General features: G+C 39.5%; 2 protein-coding genes across 4 annotated transcripts in view; one reads left to right on the forward strand and one right to left on the reverse strand.

Moving 5' to 3' along the window:
* dnaaf5 (dynein axonemal assembly factor 5) overlaps positions 1 to 15,852 on the reverse strand; it is a 29,075-nt gene extending 13,223 nt beyond the window's left edge. The window contains exons 1-7 of one of the 2 annotated variants that reach the window (XM_087808420.1): positions 14,087 to 14,654; positions 13,839 to 14,023; positions 13,661 to 13,785; positions 12,680 to 12,798; positions 11,622 to 11,854; positions 9,599 to 9,823; positions 956 to 1,093 (exon numbers count right to left, since the gene is read on the reverse strand). In XM_087808420.1, the coding sequence (XP_087664546.1) occupies positions 956 to 1,093; positions 9,599 to 9,823; positions 11,622 to 11,854; positions 12,680 to 12,798; positions 13,661 to 13,785; positions 13,839 to 14,023; positions 14,087 to 14,609 (1,548 nt within the window). In that variant the 5' untranslated portion in view covers positions 14,610 to 14,654. Of the gene's footprint in view, positions 1 to 955; positions 1,094 to 9,598; positions 9,824 to 11,621; positions 11,855 to 12,679; positions 12,799 to 13,660; positions 13,786 to 13,838; positions 14,024 to 14,086; positions 14,655 to 15,227 lie in introns of those variants that run through there. The other variant, XM_087808419.1, reaches the window with a different exon arrangement.
* Positions 15,853 to 20,009: 4,157 nt separating this feature from the next.
* prkar1b (protein kinase, cAMP-dependent, regulatory, type I, beta) overlaps positions 20,010 to 23,019 on the forward strand; it is a 61,151-nt gene continuing 58,141 nt past the window's right edge. Inside the window, exon 1 of one of the 2 annotated variants that reach the window (XM_087808425.1) lies at positions 20,010 to 20,123. The gene's annotated coding sequence lies outside the window, so the exon portion shown is untranslated. The remainder of the gene's footprint in view (positions 20,124 to 23,019) is intronic. The other variant, XM_087808424.1, reaches the window with a different exon arrangement.

Below are 23,019 nucleotides of genomic sequence, written 5' to 3' on the forward strand. Positions count from 1 at the left end.
TGTTAATTATTGTATGAATTATGTTAATTATGGGAAAAAGACTCGATTGTACATATTAATTTATTTTGATACACATTTATTTGTCTTATAATATCCCCATTGTCATATAAAAAAAAAAAAAGATTGAAGATGTATTTCCTTATATATCATATTGTTATTACGACTAACGGCACTCCTGGCATTCCATAGGCTCACAATTCAAGTTATTAATCAGATTATTTCCATTTATCATGGATTCATTTCAATAGATCAGCATTAAAAAAAAATTTAATCACGTTAAAACGGACAAAAAAAAAGACAAACCGAGTTTCAGTTTGTACATTAGATAATAATCTCATAATCCCATGAAGATTATATGATGTCAATAATTTATATTATAGTAACTATTGGTTCAATAACAATGAAAAGTTATTTCCTAAATCAAATTTTCAACATTTCCGCGTTCACATTTTTCACTACTGGGTTTGTGGCAAAAAAAAGACATTCTTTGAATGTTTTTACAATTTTCTTTGTCGTTTTTTGAGATTTTGGAAATGTATTTATGGGATTTAAGACCCATAGATACAGTAAGTGGAAATAATTAAAAGTACATACTTTATCCGGGTAAATTAATGAACTAAAAATACATTTTTAGGGGCATTTTTGGAGTATATAGTGTAAGAAAATCTTGACATTGAGCCACAAAGGAGGCCTCATGGCAGACCCTCGCACATGTATGATGATGCAAGCAGACATTAAAAAAAAAGATCCGAGACGATGACACACACCTGCTCGCAAACACGACTCGATCCATTTTCCCTCCATTTTTTTTCCACTCCAAGCCTGCAATTTTCATCTGGCTCTCTCTCTCTCGCGCAGTAATTATACTTCGCTTTGAACAAACGCTCGCATTCCTCACATCGCTCGCTGCCTTCATAAAATGTCGGCTGTTAAAAAAAAAAAAAAGGTTTCTCACCTTCTCGCTCAGCTGGGGTTCGTTGCTGAGGCTCTGGACGCTGACCAGCACCTGCAGCAGCTGCAGGCTGACCGGGCCCACGTCGGCCTGTCGCAGCAGAACCTCCACGCACGCCAAGAGCTGCTCCAAGTACATCACCTGGGGAAAGAAAAAAAAAAACCAAAAACATCGTGGGAATCAGTTTTTTTCTTTTTTCTAAAGACGGCAGCTGCGCGAGCGAGACGCTGTAATTCATCCGGCGTTCGGTTCGGTTACGACTCCCGACATCTGACTTTTAGCAGTTTTGTTTTCATACGGTCTTAATCTTTTATTCAGCTGCACTTGAGTTGTACATCATCATCATCATCGCCGCCGTCGTCGTCGGAGATTCCTGCGCGTTCTTGGATCGTTTTAAGTGGTCGTTTTTTTTACGTAATTCCACAAAGATATTCATCAAAAATGTTTTTTCGTAAGAACATCTGTTTGATATTACTTGTTTTACTGTACCTTTTAAAACCATTACGTTTATGAAATACGCCTGAATAATTGACTTATATAATGCTACACTTTTCAAATTCATATTAGCAAATATCATTAGAATATTAGCATTAGCAATTAGCATTCTTTGTTGATCGTAAGGGGGTGGAAAGACCATAATTTAGATCTAAATTATGGTTTAACAGGGGAAGGGATTAAGAACAGAAATAACAAATGCCTGACAGACAGACTCGTACTGGACCCTGGATTGTGGCCCTTAATATAAAAAGTGTCCCGAAAGATGTCCACACAAAGTTTGATTCAAATAACCGGCTTAAAATACAGATAAATGGCCGTGTTTTGTCATCATCTGTATCTCCAGCGACCAGCGACCAATCCAATGCTGTGTCTCAAATCACATACTACTCTTAGTATACTAGAAGTTAACATTCATCAGTTTAGTGAACTAGTACACAAATCCTCCACAGATAGTACGTCTCAAATCAAACACTGCTGCTACACACTAACAGGAAATGACACGACAGCTTCTTCTTCTACTTCTCTTTAACGGCGTTTCAACCAGCTGTTTGAACGCTATCGCCACCTGCTGGCAGCACGTTTTGCAACTTTGGAAAAAGAAATGAAGAAAAAATATGAGAATCGAAATATTCGCGAGATATTTAAGCTGGTATCAGCACCGAAGACGTGTTTATCCTCCTACTGCTGCTGAAAATTCACCTGTAAGTATATGCATATATATGCATTTATATATGACGTAACTTCCGTTTTAAACGTCACTAAGATAGCGGCTGTTTAGGGTGGTTAGTGTCCATCGAACCATGCTCAGTTTTGTGGGCGTGTTAGTACGCAAATTTAGTGTGCATGGTGCACTAAATTTCGCATACTAAGAATTGAGACGCACTAAAAATACTAACTTTGAGTACGCAAGTATGCGACTTGAGACACGGCACAAGCGTCATTTTTGGACACCTTTTCTCCGTCCACTCTCCACTGCACTTTCCTTCATTCCTTCAAAGCGTGTCCGTCGTCGGCGTCGACTCCGGCTTGTTTAGACAAAGACCTGCTGCTCTAATTTCCAGGCCATCGCTCGGATCACGGCCTCTTTTCCTGTTTTCAGCAGGTCTGTCATTACGGCTAAATGGCCGGCGGTGGAGGGACGGGGGCTCGCTAGTGACGGAAAAGAGAGTGTGTGTTTGTGTGTGTGTGGTGGTGGTGTGTGTATGGGGGGTTGTGTTTTCTTCCAGGTGTGTTCTTTATTGGTATGATTACAGTAGCACACGAGGCTTACATAACAACCTGGCGCTGACACCGGGAGGGCGAGGAGACCCGGAGAGATATTTGATTTACCGAGGATAAGTGGAGACGTTTGGATTATGAAGCCAGAACTGGAGGTGATTAAGTGAAGCCGAGGGACGTCTGGTCTGGTCGAGGCAGGACGTCGGATGATTCATGAATAATGATGTCATCCGACATGTCATGATGATGACCTACTCTCATGTCGTCATCATCATGACCATGTTTTGAAGTTATCATTTTATATAGTCCCCCCCCCCCCCCCATCTAAAATCTGGGCGAACGAGAGGTTACAAGAGCGTAGTCCAACTGTATTCCCGTTTTTGTTTGAGTCACTTGGAGTTGTTGGAGACTTCCTGGATTTATGACGCACGGAGACAAATCTTGAAGCCTGACCAATCACAGCAGAGGGGGTGTGGTTATGCTAAACAAGATTTCATCTCCAGAAAAACCCCAAGTGTTTTCAGTGGGCGGGGCTTAAGAAGATTTTCTAATGTAAGTTTTGTACAAACGGACACATACTGATGTTACAAGAGAGTCCAAGGTCAGTTTAAAAGACACATTAATTAACGTGTTAAGATAAGATAAGGAAGAAAGATTATGGATGTCAAAAATGACAAAGTGTTGCATTCAAAGAAAACCTTCCATTCAATATTTATGAAGAAAAGATCTGGAGTCTCATTGCTCATGCTAGCAACATACAGTTCACGAGGGCTTTTCTAATTTCATTACCTTAATCAAATGAGCAAGTAGCTTTGCCAGATATGGTTAGTTAAAATGTTTTTTTTGGGGGGGTTTGTACCTTTTTAAATGTAATGCTGGCTCAGCAGTTTTGAGAAGCTAATGGTTTTAGTTTTAAGTGTAAATTCTTGCGAAGATGGCTTCGGTTGTAGCCATGCTTTATCCACGCTTTTATTTTGGTGTTGGTCGTCGATGCTTGCATTCAGTAGCTAAAACCACAGATTTTTTTCAGTAGACTAACAAATGCTGACTTTGTGTCCGTCAACAGGACCAGATAGCGACTTTACGAGAAGGATCATGTCATAACAATACCACTCTAACCTCTTGTTGTTGTCTGAACACTGTCATCAGTGAACCGAGAAGCAGATTCAGTGCATGAACGCTCCTCCCATGATGCAACACTAATAGACTCAGGGACTCATTTATTCCTCGAGCTATTACACTGTTTAATTCTGAGTTTGGGGGCAAATATGATGATATTCTATGGTAATATTTATTATTTTTCTTTTATCTATCTATCCATCTCCCCAAAAAGTCTCAACAACAAATCGCAGATTACCGAAAAGTACCAATTATTGGGGCTAATTGGACCCAAAACATTTCCTTGTTTGACCTGGAGGAGCCACAAACCATGCGAGGTTCCGGGTCATGTCGAGGTGTCGTAGGCGATCGCCCGACTGAAGGCGAGGAACACGCAAACGCAGACAGATTAGCCGACACGCGAGCAGACATCAAATTACACATCAGCGAAGCCACCATTTAGAGGTGTCCAAAGAAGAGAAGGAGAGAGAGAATGGAAAGAAAACAGTTTTCAGGAGTAATGACTAGGTGTGACACCTGGCGCCAGGTGAGATACACCTGGTTCCATTGGCCTGGGCACGCTTCAGGTGTCTCATGACGCCTTTTTTTTTTTTTTTTATAGCGTTCGCACCGGGTCCACTCGTATCTATTACCGGCACAGACTTTTACAACGACATTCCCGGAGTCTGGCTGTCGTCGTGGCAACAGGGGGAATACAAGGTATATTTTTAATAGATCACCGTGAATTATGGAAGACATTAAAGCGCCAAAAAAAAAAATGGAATTCAAAGACGACCTTCTCTGTAGTCGTGTGAAAAAAATCTCCATTGACGATCCCATCATAGGCCGGAACCACAGGACACCGAGGTTTTTCCCTCAAACCGCCGTCTTTCAAGTGACCACGAACTCTTAACACCGGCTTCAGTTTTACGACCAGCGGCCCCTTTTTTATATAAACGGTTTCTATTTATTTTCATGCTTTTTCTCCCTCTTCTCCTCCACAATAAAGAAAGGAAAACAGCGGCTGAAGTCGTGCAGAAGCTCCGTGTATCACTTCCCAAATCTTCAGCTACTTCCCCACAACTCCCACCAGAAGATCCGCCTCGGCTCACTTTGAAGTATTATTTATGTGTCGTCGCTTAAGGGGCTCCATTTTTTTTTTTTTTGGTCCAACTTCTTTGTTGGTTTTCGGTCGACTGAAGAGCCAAAAAGTACAAAGTTAAAAATTTCCTAACAACTGCTTACAAACGGGAACGTTCAAAAGTCCGGCCCGGGGGCCATTTGTTAACCTTGATCGAATTTCATAAGACTCGCCCCGTCACACTCGTTTGTGGCTCACCGCAGATTTTATACGGAATAATTTAGAAGGGAGAACATGGTAAGAGCTATTTCAGGGGTTCTTGTTAGGATTGTTTTCACAGGGGGGGACGGAGAAAGTAGTGTTCCGTCCATTTAACTTTTGGTTTTTCAGCTTTCCTACACTTTTGAAAAGCACCACGTTTATTTTATCATACATGTTATACTTGTAAACCAAATTTGGGTTGGTTGATGTAAATTAGCAATAGCTGCTCTCAAATCACATACTTGCGTAGTCAAAGTTAGTATTTTTAGCGCGTAAGTGCGTCTCAATTCGTAAAACGCCCACAAAACTGAGTATGGTTCGATGGACACCATCTACCCTAAACAGCCGCTATCTTAGTGACGTTGTAAACATAAGTTACGTCATATATATATACATATATATATTCATATACTTACAGGTGTATTTTCAGCAGCAGTAGAAGGATGACACGTCTTCGGTGCTGATACCAGCTTAAATATCTCGCAAATATTTAGATTCTCATTTTTTCTTTATTTCTTCTTCCAAACTTGCAAAAGGTGCTGCCAGCAGGTGGCGATAGCGTTCAAACAGCTGGTTGAATCATCGTTAAATAGTAGTAGAAGAAGAAGAAGCTGTCGCGTCATTTCCTGTTAGTGTGTAGCAGCAGAGTTTGATTTGAGACATACTATCGGTCGAGTATTTGCGTACTAGTTAGTATGTACACTATCCTGATGCATACTAACTTCTAGTATACTAAGAGAAGTATGCGATTTGAGACACAGCACTGGTCTATGGTCTATAGGGGGCGGCAAAAATGTCTTATCTGCTGTGGGCATCATAGTCCTAAATGTGGGGCCGACGAGTGAGTGACCATTTTTAGGGCTGGGGTATTGATCGAAAAGTTTTGATACTGGAACCGATACTCCGATACCGTACATTTCAGAAATCAAACTGCTGTCCTACCGAAAAAAATGAACGACAAATGGCAAAAGAACATTTGCTAAGCATGGGTATTGTAACTTTGGACCGAAAGACAAAGCAGGTTTCGATACTACCGAAGCATTTTGGTCCAATACCAAGTCCTGGTTGTTATGGCAAGTTAACTACAAATTGGAAAACAACCAGGAGGACCTGGTCAACAGAGGGGATCCAAACTGCCCCCCTTACACTTCTAATGAGAACCCGGTACTCATTGTACTGCAGGTAAATTCAGCGTCAACCAATTATAGGCCAAGAAGATAAGTTAAGGTGCAGAAGATTGACTTTGGATTCCGATGGGAAATCAGTCAGAAAACAGTGGCTTCAGTTTGTTCCGTCGTCTTCAAACAAACTCCCTTCCACACAGTGCGACACAGGTGCTTCTGTTTCCACCGCGGTTATTAACAGCGACCCCGACTCTGCTCCCGCCGGTGAACCCTGCTTGTTATTGAGCAACGCTGCTTTGTCTCCCCTCGCTTCTAAACCCCCCCTCACCCCCTCAGACACGAGGGCAGGAGGAGGATGACAAATCGAGATGGATGGAATTGAACCCGGAGAGGAAGCAGAGGTCTCCTTCCATCTGTGCGACAACGTGTGACCGCTTCGTCCTGTTGCTTCTCTGGCCGGGTTGACCTGGTCAAGGCCCGGCGATGCGGCGGGACTGAAGCGGGTCAACACCTCCGCTCATTCATCACCACTTTGACCAGGGGCGGGCTTTGAAATTTCAGGGATTCCTCTAATGGCTTGAGGAGGGTCAGAGAAAAAAGACTGAAGCCCAGATCTCAAACACAGGGCTATAAAACAAAACACAAAGAGACCATGTGCTGCCTTGTGTGTCCGGGAAGGTCGGGAGAAGCCACGCAAAGGTCACACGAAATTAGTTGATTTTTTTTGTTTTGACTACTGCAGGGAGGACATTCTTGCGAGCCTCACTGGGGAGAGGAAAGGGTCACGGTGTACGTGGGCCAGTGGTGCGGCCGGATCAGAAAATAGCTCATACAACCGTTATTCTGTGTCTGAAGGGGAAACATACTCGCTGAGAGGAAGTGGGGACGAGTCCGCGCCGGGGGTTGATGGGATTTTTCCACTTTCAGACTGTTATTTCAAGACCGACTCCAAAGACCCCCGTTCTTTTTATTTTTTCAGTATTAAAAAAAGAGTTGAAATGTTTCGACCTCGTGGAGAATTACTCAGCGGTGAACTCGCTGAACTCGGCAGCAGGTAGAGAGGACACTTTAACCCCAGAGAAATCATAAAACCTATTTAATTATAGACCACTTTGCCGTGTGCTTGAGTACATAAGGGGAGGGGGGGGGGGGGTCAAGGATGATCGTGCCACACTGGTCAAGTCAGGTCAGAGGTTACCTTTGGTCATAAATCCTTCAGATGGCGATAGACGACTCTTGCTACAGCATGAGCGTCAGGTATAGATCAGGGTACAGTACTTACAGCACATGGTTGATACACTTTCAAATGGAAGAAGAACAAAATGTTCCTACTCTCTGCTTCACTTTGGGTGGTGACCAGGAGCACAAGAATACGGACTCAGGAGGTCCACATTAGTTTTCTCTGCAGGGTGTCCAACCCTTGAGATCGGCAATTCCGGAATGGCTTCCGGAAATTTACATGGCCCCCGCTGGATGGTTTGCACAGAAATCAACGTACCATATTTTCCGCACTATAAGGATGACAGTGTGCCTTATAATGCAGAGGGTCTCATATAAGAAAATTACCTGGTGGGTGACTTGTTTACAAATACTTTCATGACTCTGCGCCGACACGCCGAATTACGTCATTGCGTCATCACGGGGTGGGATTAACGACGCACATCAAATCATGGCGGACGTTAATGGAGTAAGATTACTGCCACCGTCTTGAGCGAGTGTGTCTTTGTTGTTGTACACTAAAAACATTTTTTTTTGCGCAAAATAACTCTTCTGCATGCTCAACCAGACAAACACGTGCGTTCAACATGTCATACACGCGCGCTCTAGCTGTCATACATGCGCTCAACATCTCTGCTGTGTACTCATAACATTTGTCTGCTCACAACACCAGTCTCACGCGCTGCTGCTTGAAGCCTTTTAAGCATCATTTGAACTTCGTTACCATGGGAGTGAAAGTTGTCAGAACGCTTAAAAAAGTTTGACTTTATCTGACTGTTTTGTTGACATTCCCTTAAGCACAGCTTTATCTAGTGGATGCATAACGCAACCCCAGTCAAACGTTTGACTGTATCTTTTATTCTATGCGCCTTATAATCCGGTTCGCCTAATAGCACGGAAATATGGTTCACTAACGTCGATATTTTGACTTACAAAGATCTCAGTGTTTAAGATAAGATAAGGGACTGTTTATGTATGAATGGAATTGGTTTGGTTTACTAACACAGGGATGATTAAGACGAATTGAGCCTCAAATCATATCGAAATCTTAATCCTGTTAAGTAAACATACATTTAGTTTAACGGTTTAGGTTTTTGGCTGATGGGTTATTAAGTTTGACACCATGCGCTGGAGTGTCTACGTATAAAAGTTGACCAGGGAAAGCGGTGGTACACATCCAAGAAATCTGAATGCGTCTAGTATTGACTCAATTCCAGAAGACAAGTCCTGAATATTCGTTTTTAAGTAATGCCTAAATATATACATTAGATCATGTGTCAAAACCAGGTCCACCGAGTTATTTGAAGTGGCCCAACGTAGCTTTTAATACTTAATATACTTAATTATATATTTTCTCTGACCGTTATAGTCTCTTTGACTTTGTTTACAGTTTAGTCCCTGGTCAAATTTGCTATTAAAAGGAGGGGTAGACCATCTTCAAAACGTTGTGAGCAAGTGGCATTTGGAATTTGAATGTTCCCTGAACTACGCCATCAGAGCTTCTGCAAAAGTTTTTTTTTTTTAATGACGAGTAAGAGGGCGGGGCAAATTGCAGTTTGGTATACGACCTATTTTTGGAAAATTTGTGGTGAAAGACTTGATATTTTATTTTACAGTACTGTGTGTTCCAAAGATGATCAAATGTTTCTTAATTGTCAGGAATCTGTCATTGTAATGGTATTTGAAGAAACATCATGAGATACGAAGTTTTTAAGCCAAACTTATTCAGAAAAAGATTATTATGGGATGATAACAAGTGACGGGGACGATAATGATGCTACAAATAAAACATATTAGACAAGATAAGGTCAACAGTAGAGAAGAATCCGAGCGACGGAGGAGGGAGCCTAGATTTACAATCCATTCTTCCGCCAAGATCACCAGCTGAAGTAATAGATTCGGAGGAAAACGTAGCAAAATATGAGCAACTTGGCGAAGAAGCGTCAGTAACAGGTGTGGACTAAACTTTTCCTAATTCAAATATTAACTTTTCTGATTCAGCAGCCGTGCGGAAAAAAATCCTAGGGGACCTTTAAGGTTCCCAGCACAGAATGAAGTCGTTGTTTTTCCTTAAATAACTGGCAAAGAGAAGCGACCCTCAGGTGAACGGGGTAAACAAACCGCAACCAAACCCAAACTCCCCCTGACCTGTTGATATTCCTGGCAGACGTCGGGCTGCGCCAGAGTGCCGGCGACCCGCTGGAGATGCGGTTGCAGCAGCGATTCGGGGCAGCCTCCCAGGACCGCAGACATCACCATGAGGGGGGCCCAGGGGCGGGCGCTGGACCCGGGGTCCGTCACGCGATCCAGCAGCAGCGTCAGGAAGACCTCGGGAGCGACGAAGGTCCCTAGAAGTCGAGCCGCTTTCAGGCACTTGAAGGGAGACAAACCGAGGAAGCGTCAGGGAGGCAAAGAAGGAAGCAGGAAGCGCTCTCTTTAAAACGTCCACACATCAAAGATGCATTATAAAACAGGTGCATCCCAAAATCCTTGATCCCTGGCTGGCACCGCTTTAAAGCGAACCCTTCCATGTCACCGGGAGCGCTGACTGGATCAACAGATGTGTGTCCTAATTCACCACAATGTGATGAAACATCTGGGGGTATTTTGGTCTGTGGTCTTGTCATTTGTCTGATGGACGACATGTATCTGCTGCCGCAGACGGTTTAAACCGCACTCAACAGACGGCTGGGGTTTGAAAGTACATTTTTAGAATAAATCTGGACTTGGAGAAAACACTAATACATGGAAGAAACGTTCTTTTTTTCTGATCACTTTATTAGGGCTTGTGTGTCTGCTGGAATATCACGATTCGTATCACGATACCGGGTCAAAGATACAATATATTATGATACTGTAGTAACAAGGATATAGTTGTAGTATCGTCGAGTACTTGACTCTGGTGTTGCAGAATTTACAGACCACATTACTTTTGACGAAGTCGTAACTGCTTTCATTTGTTTTAAAACCTAAATATGTCCAAACATCAGCTTTAAAAGCTGCTGGAGTCGACTGTATCCTCTCGTCCTTAGTCATCGTCAGGACCTTAAATTATATGGTTTCTTTAGCTGCGGAGGACGTCATGACTGCTGTCCACTAGTGGCCATAAGTTTAATTGCAACACAAAACTGAACAAACAATGTGAATATATTTATATTAACTGTAAATAAAAAAATAAGAAAATATATTTTTTCATACACACTTTAACAGTAAAAGAAAAATTATAAAAAAAATATTTAATTTGAAAGCAAACTAATGAAAAAATAAAGAGCACTATTGAATATACATACGGTAATGTGAGAAAAAAAATGGTATTTCTTAACCCAAAAACTCACATTTCTAACAATACTGACCAGGATATTAATTGTAAATATTACGGATACAAGTTGGGGATATGACGAAGTCGTAACTGCTTTAATTTGTTTTGAAACCAAAATATGTCCAAACATCAGCTTTAAAAGCTGCTGGAGTCAAGTGTATCCTCTCGTCCTCAGTCATCGTCGGGACCTCACATTTTATTGTTCCTTTAGCTGCGGCTTTCGTCATGACTGCTGTCCACTAGTGGCCATAAGTTTAATTGCAACACAAAACTGAACAAACAATGTGAATATATTTATATTAACTGTAAATAAAAAAATAAGAAAATATATTTTTTCATACACACTTTAACAGTAAAAGAAAAATTATAAAAAAAATATTTAATTTGAAAGCAAACTAATGAAAAAATAAAGAGCACTATTGAATATACATACGGTAATGTATACTGACCAGGATATTAATTGTAAATATTACGGATACAAGTTGGTGATATGACGAAGTCGTAACTGCTTTCATTTGTTTTGAAACCAAAATATGTCCAAACATCAGCTTTAAAAGCCGCTGGAGTCGAGTGTATCCTCTCGTCCTCAGTCATCGCCAGAACTAGATTGCGTCCAGAAGTTTAATTACAACAACAATTTAATTACGCTCAAAAATATATATAAAACTCAAAATACCTAAAAATAAAATAAAATTGCAAAGCCGAAAAACCCCCAATACAGAACTGTTGATTATCGATACAGTAACGTGGAAAAAAATGTATCGCATTATTCAAGTGTATCAATATTTTCTCACCCCATTATCGTTCACTACAGCATGGCTGGAAGACTCTAGTAAACGCACGAGAACTCACATTCCTGACGACGTCCTTCTCCGGGTCGCTGCAGGCCCGGTTCAGCAGGGCCAGCAGGGGCTGCAGGTGTTGGGTGCAGTGGTCCTCGGCGTGCAGCAGCAGCACGTGCAGCAGCTGCGACGTCCTCACCCGGGTGGACACCAGCCAGTCGGTCAGGTCGTTGGCGAGGGCGGGGACCAGCTTGGACAGGTTCCTCTGGACCAGTTCTCGGCAGCCGAGTCCAGGTCTCTCCTCTGTCACAAGAAAATCCTTTTTAAGTCTGAGGTTTGGGAGCAAACTTGACTCGCTAAAGTTAAGATCCCACACTGTTTCTATTTGTTCAGGCTTTTCCTTGATTTTCTGGAACTCCTGTGTTGTTCTCAGTATTATCTTGATCTTTAAAGTACAGTATATACTTTTTTGAGTATTGTTTTGATTGTTAAAGCGCTTTGTGACCCTGGTCTGGAAAAGCACTATATAAATAAATATTACTTACTTACTTACTGTCCAGGTCTGGAATAACTGAGACCTTATTCCAGACCTGGACAGTGTGTGTTGGGGAACTTCACGAGTGTCGCTCTGTTGCTGCAGTAAAGTTCACATATTTCAAAATAAAAAATTTTTTTTTAGATAAGATAAATGTAAGGTAAATAAATGTTATTACAAATTGTATGCGGATAATAGTTTTGAATGTATTTATAATTTTAAATTCTTCTTCTCATTATTGTAATCATCATTTTTATTATTATTATTATTACTTGCTGTGAGACTATTTTATTAATCACTTATTATGCTTAGTATTATTCATTATTTTATTTAAAAATATATATATTTTATCATTATTTGAAATGTTTAATTATTGTTTTGTGTTTTTTAAATGTGTAATTGTACAGTACGTCTTAATCTAATCTTTGCTTATTGTCGACATCCATGATCTCCGTCTCTTATCTTATCTTAACGAACATCTTTATAGTTCAACGTCAGAAAGACTTTTGAGAAAGAAAGTCGCATTTCTTCGTTTAAAACTGGTAACAAGACTGACTTTGATGTTGATATGAGAGGGAAATAGAGCAGCTTACGTCCGGCTGGGTAGTGGGACGGCGGGGTCAAGAGAAAGTCCAGCTTGTCCTTGATGTCGTCCTCGTTCTCCTTCTCCCACTGAGCACCGACCCGCCTCCATAGATCCACAGCCTGGAGTCTGTGGTGGTCGAGATTTATCAGATGTTTCATTGATTAACATCTTGTTTTTTCAAGCGGTTATACAGTATACTTGGTCTGTTGTGAGGCGGACATGGAGATAAAAGGAGATTAAATATGAATTAAATAAAATAAAAATTTAATAACAGGGACATCATTAAGAAGTTAACGTTTTAATCAGATTGCACCTTGTGTAATTTCTTATAAGTTCAGTTCCAAGAATGTATATTTTATAAATACAGTTATTATTTATGCAATGGAATCAAGAAATGAAGCCAAATAAGGTAAAATTGTTATTTTGTTTTGTTTGCTTGATATATTGATTAAGAAAAAGGATATAAAAACAGTTGTTTTTTTTAATAATTCCTCCAAAAAAAAGGATAAAAATAAATAATAGTTTAATAAAAAAAAGTCCTAAAACTAAGATTTTTTTTTTGCCTAAATAATGAAATTTTTGCCATCAGAAACATTTCTAAATTATCATTTTTATAGTTTTACCGAGATCTCACGAACGCCATAAGGATACAATATGAATACTTATAAATTAAATACTATCCATTCCAAATTAAATCATTTTAAACATTTTATAAAATGGAAATAAAAAAACTGATTCATTTTTATTTTTTTTAATAATGATACCAATATTTACTCAAATTATTTTAAAAAAGAAAAGGGGGGAAACTACCTGAACAAAAAACTTAAGAAAGATGTATTTAGAGTTAAAAAAAATAAAAAAAATAAATGGGTTAAATCTCACTGTCGAATTACATTTTCTACATCATCATCTACTCTGACATCCTGAGGGCTATATGTCTGATATAGATCGTTCCTTTAAAATATGATCCTTACAAAATAAGCTCTACCTTATCTCAGGGATCTCGTCGCTGGTCCCGCTCAGCAACAGCGGGATGAGTTTGGCAAAGTAGGAATATCTGTCTCTCAAGCGAAGCAGCCAATCGCCGACCACCAGCGTGATGGCTCGTCGCACCTGCAACGGTTCGGGTGAGTGACACGTGTCGCGTTTTCTGAATCCTCACCCACCTGAGGCGAGTCGTCGAACAGCCTCTGGGCCAGGTGCGACAGAACGTCGTCCACGTTCTTGCCGGTGCCGTGCTGGATCACCGCCCCGGTGGCCTCGATGACCGACACCCGGACCCGCGAGTGCTGGTGAGCGATGGACTGCATCAGGGGCTTCACCAGACTCTCCGCCTGCAGGTGGAAGTGCTCTGGGGAGAAGAGAGTAGGAGTTTTAAAAAAACACCTCCTGTTAAACAGGTACAAGAACACACCGGGGATACTCTGGGCCAGCTTCACAGTACATCTACAGCTCTCTCGCTTGACCTCGGGGGAAGAATCGACCATCATTCGTCGCAGTATTTCGATCGCGTCTTCTAGATACGGAGCAAAATGTTTCCCGCAAACTTCAACCACGAGCGTCAACATGTCCAAGGTGGACAGACGCAGGTCCTCACACGGCTCCTTACAGTCCTCCTGCCCGATCCGATGGACCAAGGCCGGCATCAACAAGGGAAGAGACTCCTCCGGGTTGGGAACCAAGCGGATGAACTCGCCGATCGTGGCGATGGAAGTTTCTCTGAATCGTTCGGTCGGATCGGCGAGACACTTGAGCAGAGGCAGCAGGAGCTCGGAGAAGACCTGCTGCAGGACGAAGCCGGGCAGCTTCTTGTCGAGGGTTTCTTTCTTGATCAACGCAAGGGTTCTGCTCCGGGTGAGTCTGCTGCCTTCGCTCAGACAGTCAAGGTGTCGGGCGAGTCCTCGGAGGATCTCTGAGGCGACGGGCTCCTGATCCATTATTAGAGCCAATCAATATTAGTCTTAACGCTGAATAAATGAGATTAAACTCAAATTGTGTTGGGTTAACATGTAGAACTCTGCTTTATTCTTAATATTGTGACTTTATCCTGTCGTATATCCTGGTACAATTGTTACTCTGACATCATTCATTTAACGTTGCAATGTCTTTTATTCTTTTCTTTTATTTAAAGTCATTTCTAAATATGTTCATAAACAAACTTTTGCCAGATGTGCTTGTTGTATATGAAATGGACGTTTATCAGTGCCACCAGATTATTCAATGGTTAACATTTTAAATGTTTTTATTTTTTTTAGTAATTCACTTAATTTTATTATTACTATTAATATACAAACTATGGATTTAATAGATAATAATAACACTTTATTTTTTTCTTTCTTTCATTTTCGATGTTAAATTCAATCATATGAAATTCTGATGGCACTTAAACCTCAATTAACATCGAAACTTGTGTTTATAACCACTTGTACTGTAAATAAATTCTATTACATGTTCTTTTAAAAAAAAATGAATTCCTTCACATGATGGTACCATTTGTTGTAACACTGTAACTATGGCAACCGACGTCATCAATCCCCCCAGAGTAAGATACTCACCGGGCACGCTGGTGGAAAACCTCACGGTACATCTACAGCTCTCTCGCCTGACGTCAGGGAACGGATCAACAATAGTTCTCTGCAGGATGTTGATCATGTCGTCCACGTATGGCGCCAGATGTTTCCCGCACACGTCCACCGTGAGCGTCAACAGCTCCACGGCGGAGAGTCGCAGCTCCTCCGACGGCTCCCGGATCTCCCTGTCCCCGAGCCGCTGGGCCAGACACGGGATCAGATACGGCAGCGAGTCCTCCGGGTTCGGAACGAAACGAACGAACTCAGTGATGGTGGTTATAGCCGTTTCTCTGCATCGCTCCGTCGGGTCTGACAGGCACTTGAGCACAGGCTTGAGAATGGCGGCGAAAACCTCCTGTAAACTGGAGCTGGCGAGTTTCTTGTCGATGGTCTCGCGCTTTATAGCTTCTAAGGCTCTCTTTCGAGTGGATTTGTTGTCTTCGTTCAAGCAGTTGAGGTGTCGAGCGAGTCCTCGGAGAACTTCTGAGGCAGCATGTTCCTCTCCCACCATCATCGCGGCCATCTTGGCTGTCGTTATGACGACCGAGCGCTGCGCGACAAACAAACGACGGCTTTACGGCAGTTGCCGTTCACTGTTCAAAACTTTATTTAAAGTACGTCACATCGACAGGAGCGAAATGTTCATGTATCGGACAACTTGGACACTTATTTTTTTTTCAAAATAAACGCACTGTTACACTGGAATGTATATGTTATTACAAATAATAAGTTAAAATATTTCTTTACTGTGAGGTTAATTGGGTTTTTACTGCAGCAAGTTCACAGAAATAGACAAATATGAAACATAAATAACAATCCGACAATGTAATGATGTAACAACATAATAATATGTTATTGTATAATATATTATAAATTATAAATATATTACTTTCAGATCTATTCACGGTCAGGCTCCTCCTTACATCACTGATCTGGTCCAGCCTTACACCCCAGCTCGGGCTCTGAGGTCTGTGGATCAGAATCTACTGATGGTTCCTGAACACGCTTCAGGACCAGAGGAGAGAAATCCTTCCAGGCTGTTGCTTCTAAGCTTTGGAACGATCTTCCTCTGTGTTTGATGGATCTACTGACTCCTTCTAGAAACCTCTTAAGACACTTTTATTTGTTCAGGCTTTTCCTTGATTTTCTGGAACTCCTGTTGTGTTATCAGTTTTATCTTGACCTTTAAAGTATATACTTTATTGAATATTGTTTTGATTGTTTAAGCGCTTTGTGACCCTGGTCTGGAAAAGCGCTATACAAATAAAAATTACTTACTTACTTACTTATTTAATAAAATAAAATAATTGATTTTATTAAATAGCCTGACCACAGTGGGCAATGCAGTGCGGTTGGTAATAAATCAAAAGAAACCATGTACAATTAAGTGAACAGAATATTATTTTTTACAGCAACAAAAGTACAGTTCACTTGTGTAACTAATATTGTTTTTACAATTTATTTTTTGTTCCTAAAACTTAAAATATGAACTCTATGATAATATATACTGATATAAATGTATTACTAAAATATTGTTGTATGCTTTGAACTGAACATAAATATATAGACATTTCCAAAAATGTTCATGTCTTTATAAAGAATAATAAGATGTTCTTTTATTTGTGCCACGGTGAGGTTATTTGGGTTGTTACAGCAGCAGGTTCCAACTAAAAGTGCAAAAGAATGTCGTAATAATAATTTTTAATTGATCTTAATAATAGATTTATTACATTAGCCTGAGCATAGTGAATATGTACCACAGTATGTCAGGCTGAAGGACATCAAGTCTGACACTATGGTGTGCAGTACAGGAGCACCTCAGGGGACAGTACTGGCCCCTCTCCTCTTCACCATCTACACTTCAGACTTCTGCTACAACTCAGAGCTGAGTCTCGTCCAGAAGTATGCTGACGACACTGCCATTGTTGGATGCATCAGGGACAACAGCGAAGACGAGTACAGGAGTCTGATACGTGACTTTGTGGACTGGAGTGAGAGGAACCACTTGCAGCTGAACACCTCAAAAACCAAGGAGCTGGTCTTGGATTTCGGGAGGTCCAGGACAAAGCCACGTCCAGTGTCCATCAGAGGCGACGAGGTGGAGAAAGTGGACAACTATAAGTACCTCGGTGTGTGGATGGACAGTAAACTGGACTGGTCCTGCAACACAGACCATGTGTATAAGAAGGTTCAGAGTAGACTGTACTTTCTGAGGAGGCTTCGATCATTTAACATCTGCAAGAAGCTCCTCTGCATGTTCTACCAGTCTGTGGTGGCCAGTGTCCTGTTCTATGCTGTGGTGTGTTGGGGTGGAAATGTGTCCAAGAGGAGTGTCAACAGGTTGGACAGGTTGATCAGGAGGGCTGGTTCTGTGGTTGGAATGAAGCTGGACTCACTGGTGACAGTTGCTGAGAGGATGTCGTTGAACAAACTGCTGTCCATCATGGATGATGACAGTCATCCTCTGAACACTGTCATCAGTGAGCAGAGAAACAGAATGAGTGCACGAATGCTCCTACCCAGGTGCAAAACAAATAGACTCAGGGACTCATTCATCCCTCGGGCTATTAAATTGTACAATTCTGAGTTCGGGGGCAGGAGTGGAGTGAAAGTATCTGGATGTTCTGTTCCATGTTAGTCTTTGTATCTTTGTCTTTGTTGTTTTTTTTTTTTTGTTTTTTTTTGTTTTTTTTTGTTTTTTTCCTTGACCTATGTTCTTTGTCTTTGTCTCTAGACTTAGATTGTGTCATCTTGTTCTTCCTCTTTATGTTCTTCTTACTTTATTTTTTATGTATTATTTTTTATTGTTTATGAAAAATTGCTGGCTATTGGTAAAAAACAATTTCCCAAAGGAGACCTCCTGAGGGATCAATAAAGTTTTACCTTACCTTACCTTACCTTACCTTACCTTATTTTCTTCCTGATAATAAATCAGAAGAAACCATATACAATTATGTCAACCGAATATTATTTTTACTGCAAAAAAAATACAATTTACATGACATTACTTATGTGACTAATATTGTTTTTATCCTCTATTTAATATATTACGTCTTTCCCATGCAATATATACACATATATATATATACACATACAAAGCTAAATCAATCTAAATAATCAAATATTGTATAATATTACAATTATTGTTGGACTTAAATACATGTATGGATATCGGAGGTTAATGTACCTATTTTGGATCCATGGTGTTAGATTAAAAATGTGAATATCGTGTTTTTTTTTATTGAATAAAAAAATAATATTTAATATTTATTTTTGACTTGTCAGGTACAAACTCTTAAGCAGCGCATTCTTTCAGCTCTCATATAGTATTAATCCGTTTCATGAAGTCGACCTAAAACAAAATAATGGTAATAATAATACTTAATTCAACTAAATAATAGATTTATAACATAGCCTGACCATAGTGAATCGTTCCTTCCTGCTGCGAGAATTCAGAGCTGCTCTAGTAGAAGAACTCACATTTCCCCCGATCCTTAAAACTCTTACCTGGCTGCCAGTTTCTTTCAGGATCAACTTCACTTTCAGATCTATTCATGGTCAGACTCCTCCTTCCATCAGTGATCTGATCCAGCCTTACACCCCAGCTCGGGCTCTGAGGTCTGTGGATCAGAATCTACTGATGGTTCCTGAAAACACTTCCGGACCAGAGGAGAGAAATCCTTCAAGACTGTTGCTCCTAAGCTTTGGAACAATCTTCCTCTCCCTCTGTGTTTGATGATCTACTGACTCCTTCAAGAAACATCTTAAGACCTTTCTATTTGTGCTTTTCCTTGTTGGATTCTCTTAGACTCCTGTGATTGTCTCGGCGTTATCTTGACCTTTTAAGCATATATTTTATTGAGTTTTGTTCTGATTGTTTAAGCGCTTTGCCACCCTGTGCTCTACAAATATTACTTACTTACTTAGTTATAAGGTAAGGTAAAACTTTATTGATCCCTCAGGAGGTCTCCTTCGGGAAATTGTTTTTTTCCAATAGCCAATACATACAGCATTTTTTTAAATAAAAAATCAAAAATAAATCAAAATAAAATAAGAACAAGAGAAATAAAGAGAAAGAACACAATTACACAATCTAATTCTAAAGATAAAGATAAAGAACATAGATCAAAGAAAAACAACAAAGACAAAGGATACAAAGACTAACATAGAACAGAACATCCAGATACTTTCACTCCACTTATATAGTGATATCTATTTATTATCAAAATATTAATGTATGCATAGTTTTATCAACAAATAGGTTAGGTTAGGTTAGGTAGAACTTTATTGATACCTCAGGAGGTCTCTTTCGGGAATTTTTTTTTCCAATTAGCCACAGCAAATACAGCAATTTTTCATAAAAAATAACAAAGACAAAGGATACAAAGACTAACATAGAACAGAACATCATGATACTTTTACTCCACTCCTGCCCCCGAACTCACAATTGTACAATTTAATAGCCCGAGGTGTGAATGAGTCCTTGAGTCTATTTGTTTTGCACCTGGGAAGGAGTATTCATTCACTCATTCTGCTTCTCTGCTCACCGATGACAGCGACTTATAAAGTGATATCTATTTATTACCACAATATTAATGTATGCATTGTTTAATCCACAAATACATAAATATTTATAAAAATGGCGTTTATACATATATATTTTTTGTACAAGATTATCTATTGTGATGTTATCTTTGTTTATTTTGACCCTTAAAATCCGGATCTCCTCACAGGATCCTCTGCGGTTGTGAGAAGATGCCCTGCTGACGTCATCAGCACTGACGCAGGAGAGAGCAGCCGCCGCAGCATCCCTGCTAACACCGACCTCCCTCCACCAGCAGCGGGTGTTTTCACCTCCCAGCATCCCCCCTCAAAACAACGGTAGGCACCCGGGCACGACCGCGGACATCACCGCGAGCATTCGAGCCACGAAAACCCGCCATAAAAGCGAATTGTTGTCAGTGTTTACTTCGTGTTTGTCGCAGTATTTTCCATCCGCTGACGTCCCTGCTGTCAGGTTAGCAAATGCTAACTGACGTGTCGCGACATCAGGCGCTTATTTATGACGTTTTTTTTATACGTTTATCAGTCATAATGTTGACATTTCTTCAGGTCGGTGTCACCATCATGTTTTTATTCATATTGTGCCGCTAACGTGCGGCGTTTCTTTTGAGGAAGTCAGTTGTACCTGCACTGTTTCCTGACTTCACACGCACATCCTGTCATGTCACTCTCACATCAACTGTCGTCAAGTGTTTATCAATTATTATTTATAAAGGAACCGCTTCAAAAACACCATTTTGATGATTCATTATTTAATACTCTTTTTGTTTTTTCCATTTATTTTAAAAACATGATTACCTCTTACTTACACGTGTGATAAACTTTATTAAAAACAATGTTTTTAAATCATCATCACAGGATATCAGCACCTTTGTTTATAGTACATATTTCATCAAAATAAAAATGGTTATAAAGGCAGACATGAACATGTCATATAATAATAATGTTAAAGTTTATTTGATAGTTTTTTTGGGCACTCGAGGTCACCGTACATGTACATTTGGATTCAAAACTTTATTGTCACTCACAGCAAAAACACAGTTTATGTAACAATGTTCTGATGTTCTGTTCTATGTTAGTCTTTGTATCCTTTGTCTTTGTTATTTTTCTTTGACCTATGTTCTTTATCTTTATCTTTAGACTTAGATTGTATCATCTTGTTCTTTCTCTTTATTTCTCTTTGTTCTTATTTTATTTTGATTCATTTTTAGGAAAAATTGCTGTTTTTGCTGTGGATAATTTGGAAAAAACAATTGTACAGAGGGCCAAAGTGTTTTAGCAGTCCGAGTCGCTGCCCGAACAAAATGTATATTTATCAAACCTTCAAAAACACTTACATCGGGGGCAGGAGTGGAGTGAAAGTATCATGATGTTCTGTTCTATGTTAGTCTTTGTTATTTTTCTTTGATCTATGTTCTTTATCTTTTATGTTCTTTATCTTTATCTTTAGACTTAGATTGTATCATCTTGTTCTTTCTCTTTATTTCTCTTTGTTCTTGTTCTTATTTTATTTTATTTACTTTTTATGAAAAATTGCTATATTTGCTGTGGATAATTGGAAAAAAAAACTAACCTAACCTAACATCAAATTTCCTTCATGATCATGACTGCCATTACCGTAGCTCTACGACACGGGTGTTAAACTCCATTGTACAGAGGGCCAAAGGGTTTTAGCCGTCCGAGTCGCTGCCCGAACAAAATGTATATTTATCAATCCTTCAAAAACACGTACATCGGGGGCAGGAGTGGAGTGAAAGTATCATGATGTTCTGTTCTATGTTAGTCTTTGTATCCTTTGTGTTTGTTATTTTTCTTTGATCGATGTTCTTTATCTTTAGACTTAGATTGTATCATCTTGTTCTTGCTCTTTATTTCTCTTTGTTCTTGTTCTTATTTTATTTTATTTATTTTTTATGAAAAATTGCTGTATTTGCTGTGGATAATTTAGAAAAAAAATTAAATAAAGTTCTACCTAACATAACCTAACATCAAATTTCCTTCATCATCAGTTTTACTCTTAATGGAAGTCTGGATTATTGTTGACATCCATAATCTCTGGTCTCTATCTTATCTTAAACACTCTGTATAGGTCACCATAGCGACAGACTTTGTTTTCTGGTTGAGAAACTAGCTGGTGGGCCACTTGAAATGATTTGGCCTTGAGTTTGACACAGATTTCATGTAATTGTATTTCATTTTAGTTGTTAGAAGTTTCTCTTTATTTCTCTTTGTTCTTATTTTATTTTGATTTATTTTTATGAAAAATTGCTGTGTATTTGCTGTGGATAATAAAAACAATTTACCGAAGGAGACCTCCTGAGGGATCAATAAAGTTCTACCTACTACCTACCTACCTAACAAGATCTGTCCCAAACAGAATTTTAAGTATATATAAATAAACAAGTACAGAATACAAATTAAAGTTGATACTCAACTAATAAATATTCAGTACCATTTTCAATACAACAAGGATTAAAAAGAGCCAACAATTTAAGAAGATTAACAAGAAAAATGCATAAATAACCTCGATTACAACATGTAACAATTAACAGATCCACATGTTAAATATACACATAGTAAAATAAAATAAACAACAACAATTCAATGGTATTAAGAAACAAGAATCATATCCGGATACACAAGTTCCTTTTGATACTTTTTTTGAGTTTGGATACTTTTGACATCCTAAATCTAGGCCTGAGATTACTTTTTGCACTTGATGTAATTGTTTTAGCAACAAAGAACATTAAATAATTGAAAGACATTTTTTTTTGTTTGTGCTCAACCTTTTAACTATAAACCACAAAGAAATACCAAAAATCCTCTTGATATTTAAACCTTTTTTTCTAAACAAAAAAACAACAACTATTACTTAATAAATATAAATGTTCAATACATCTGCTCATCGTGGAAGAGGTCGTCAACTTCTAACAACTTAAATTAAATACAATTACATGAAATCTGTGTCAAACTCAAGCCCCAATCATTTCAAGTGGCCCACCAGCTAGTTTCTCAACAAAAAAATAAAGGTTGTCGCTATGGTGACCTATACAGAGTGTTTAAGATAAGATAAGGACCAGAGATTATGGATGTCAACAATAATACAGACTTCCATTAAGAGTAAAACTGATGATTTGATGTTAGTTTAGGTAGAACTTTATTGATCGCGAAGGAGACTTTTTTTTCCAATTATCCACAGCAAATACGGCAATTT

The sequence above is a fragment of the Callionymus lyra genome, chromosome 15, assembly GCF_982586985.1.
Source record: "Callionymus lyra chromosome 15, fCalLyr1.hap1.1, whole genome shotgun sequence".
Taxonomy (NCBI): domain Eukaryota; kingdom Metazoa; phylum Chordata; class Actinopteri; order Syngnathiformes; family Callionymidae; genus Callionymus; species Callionymus lyra.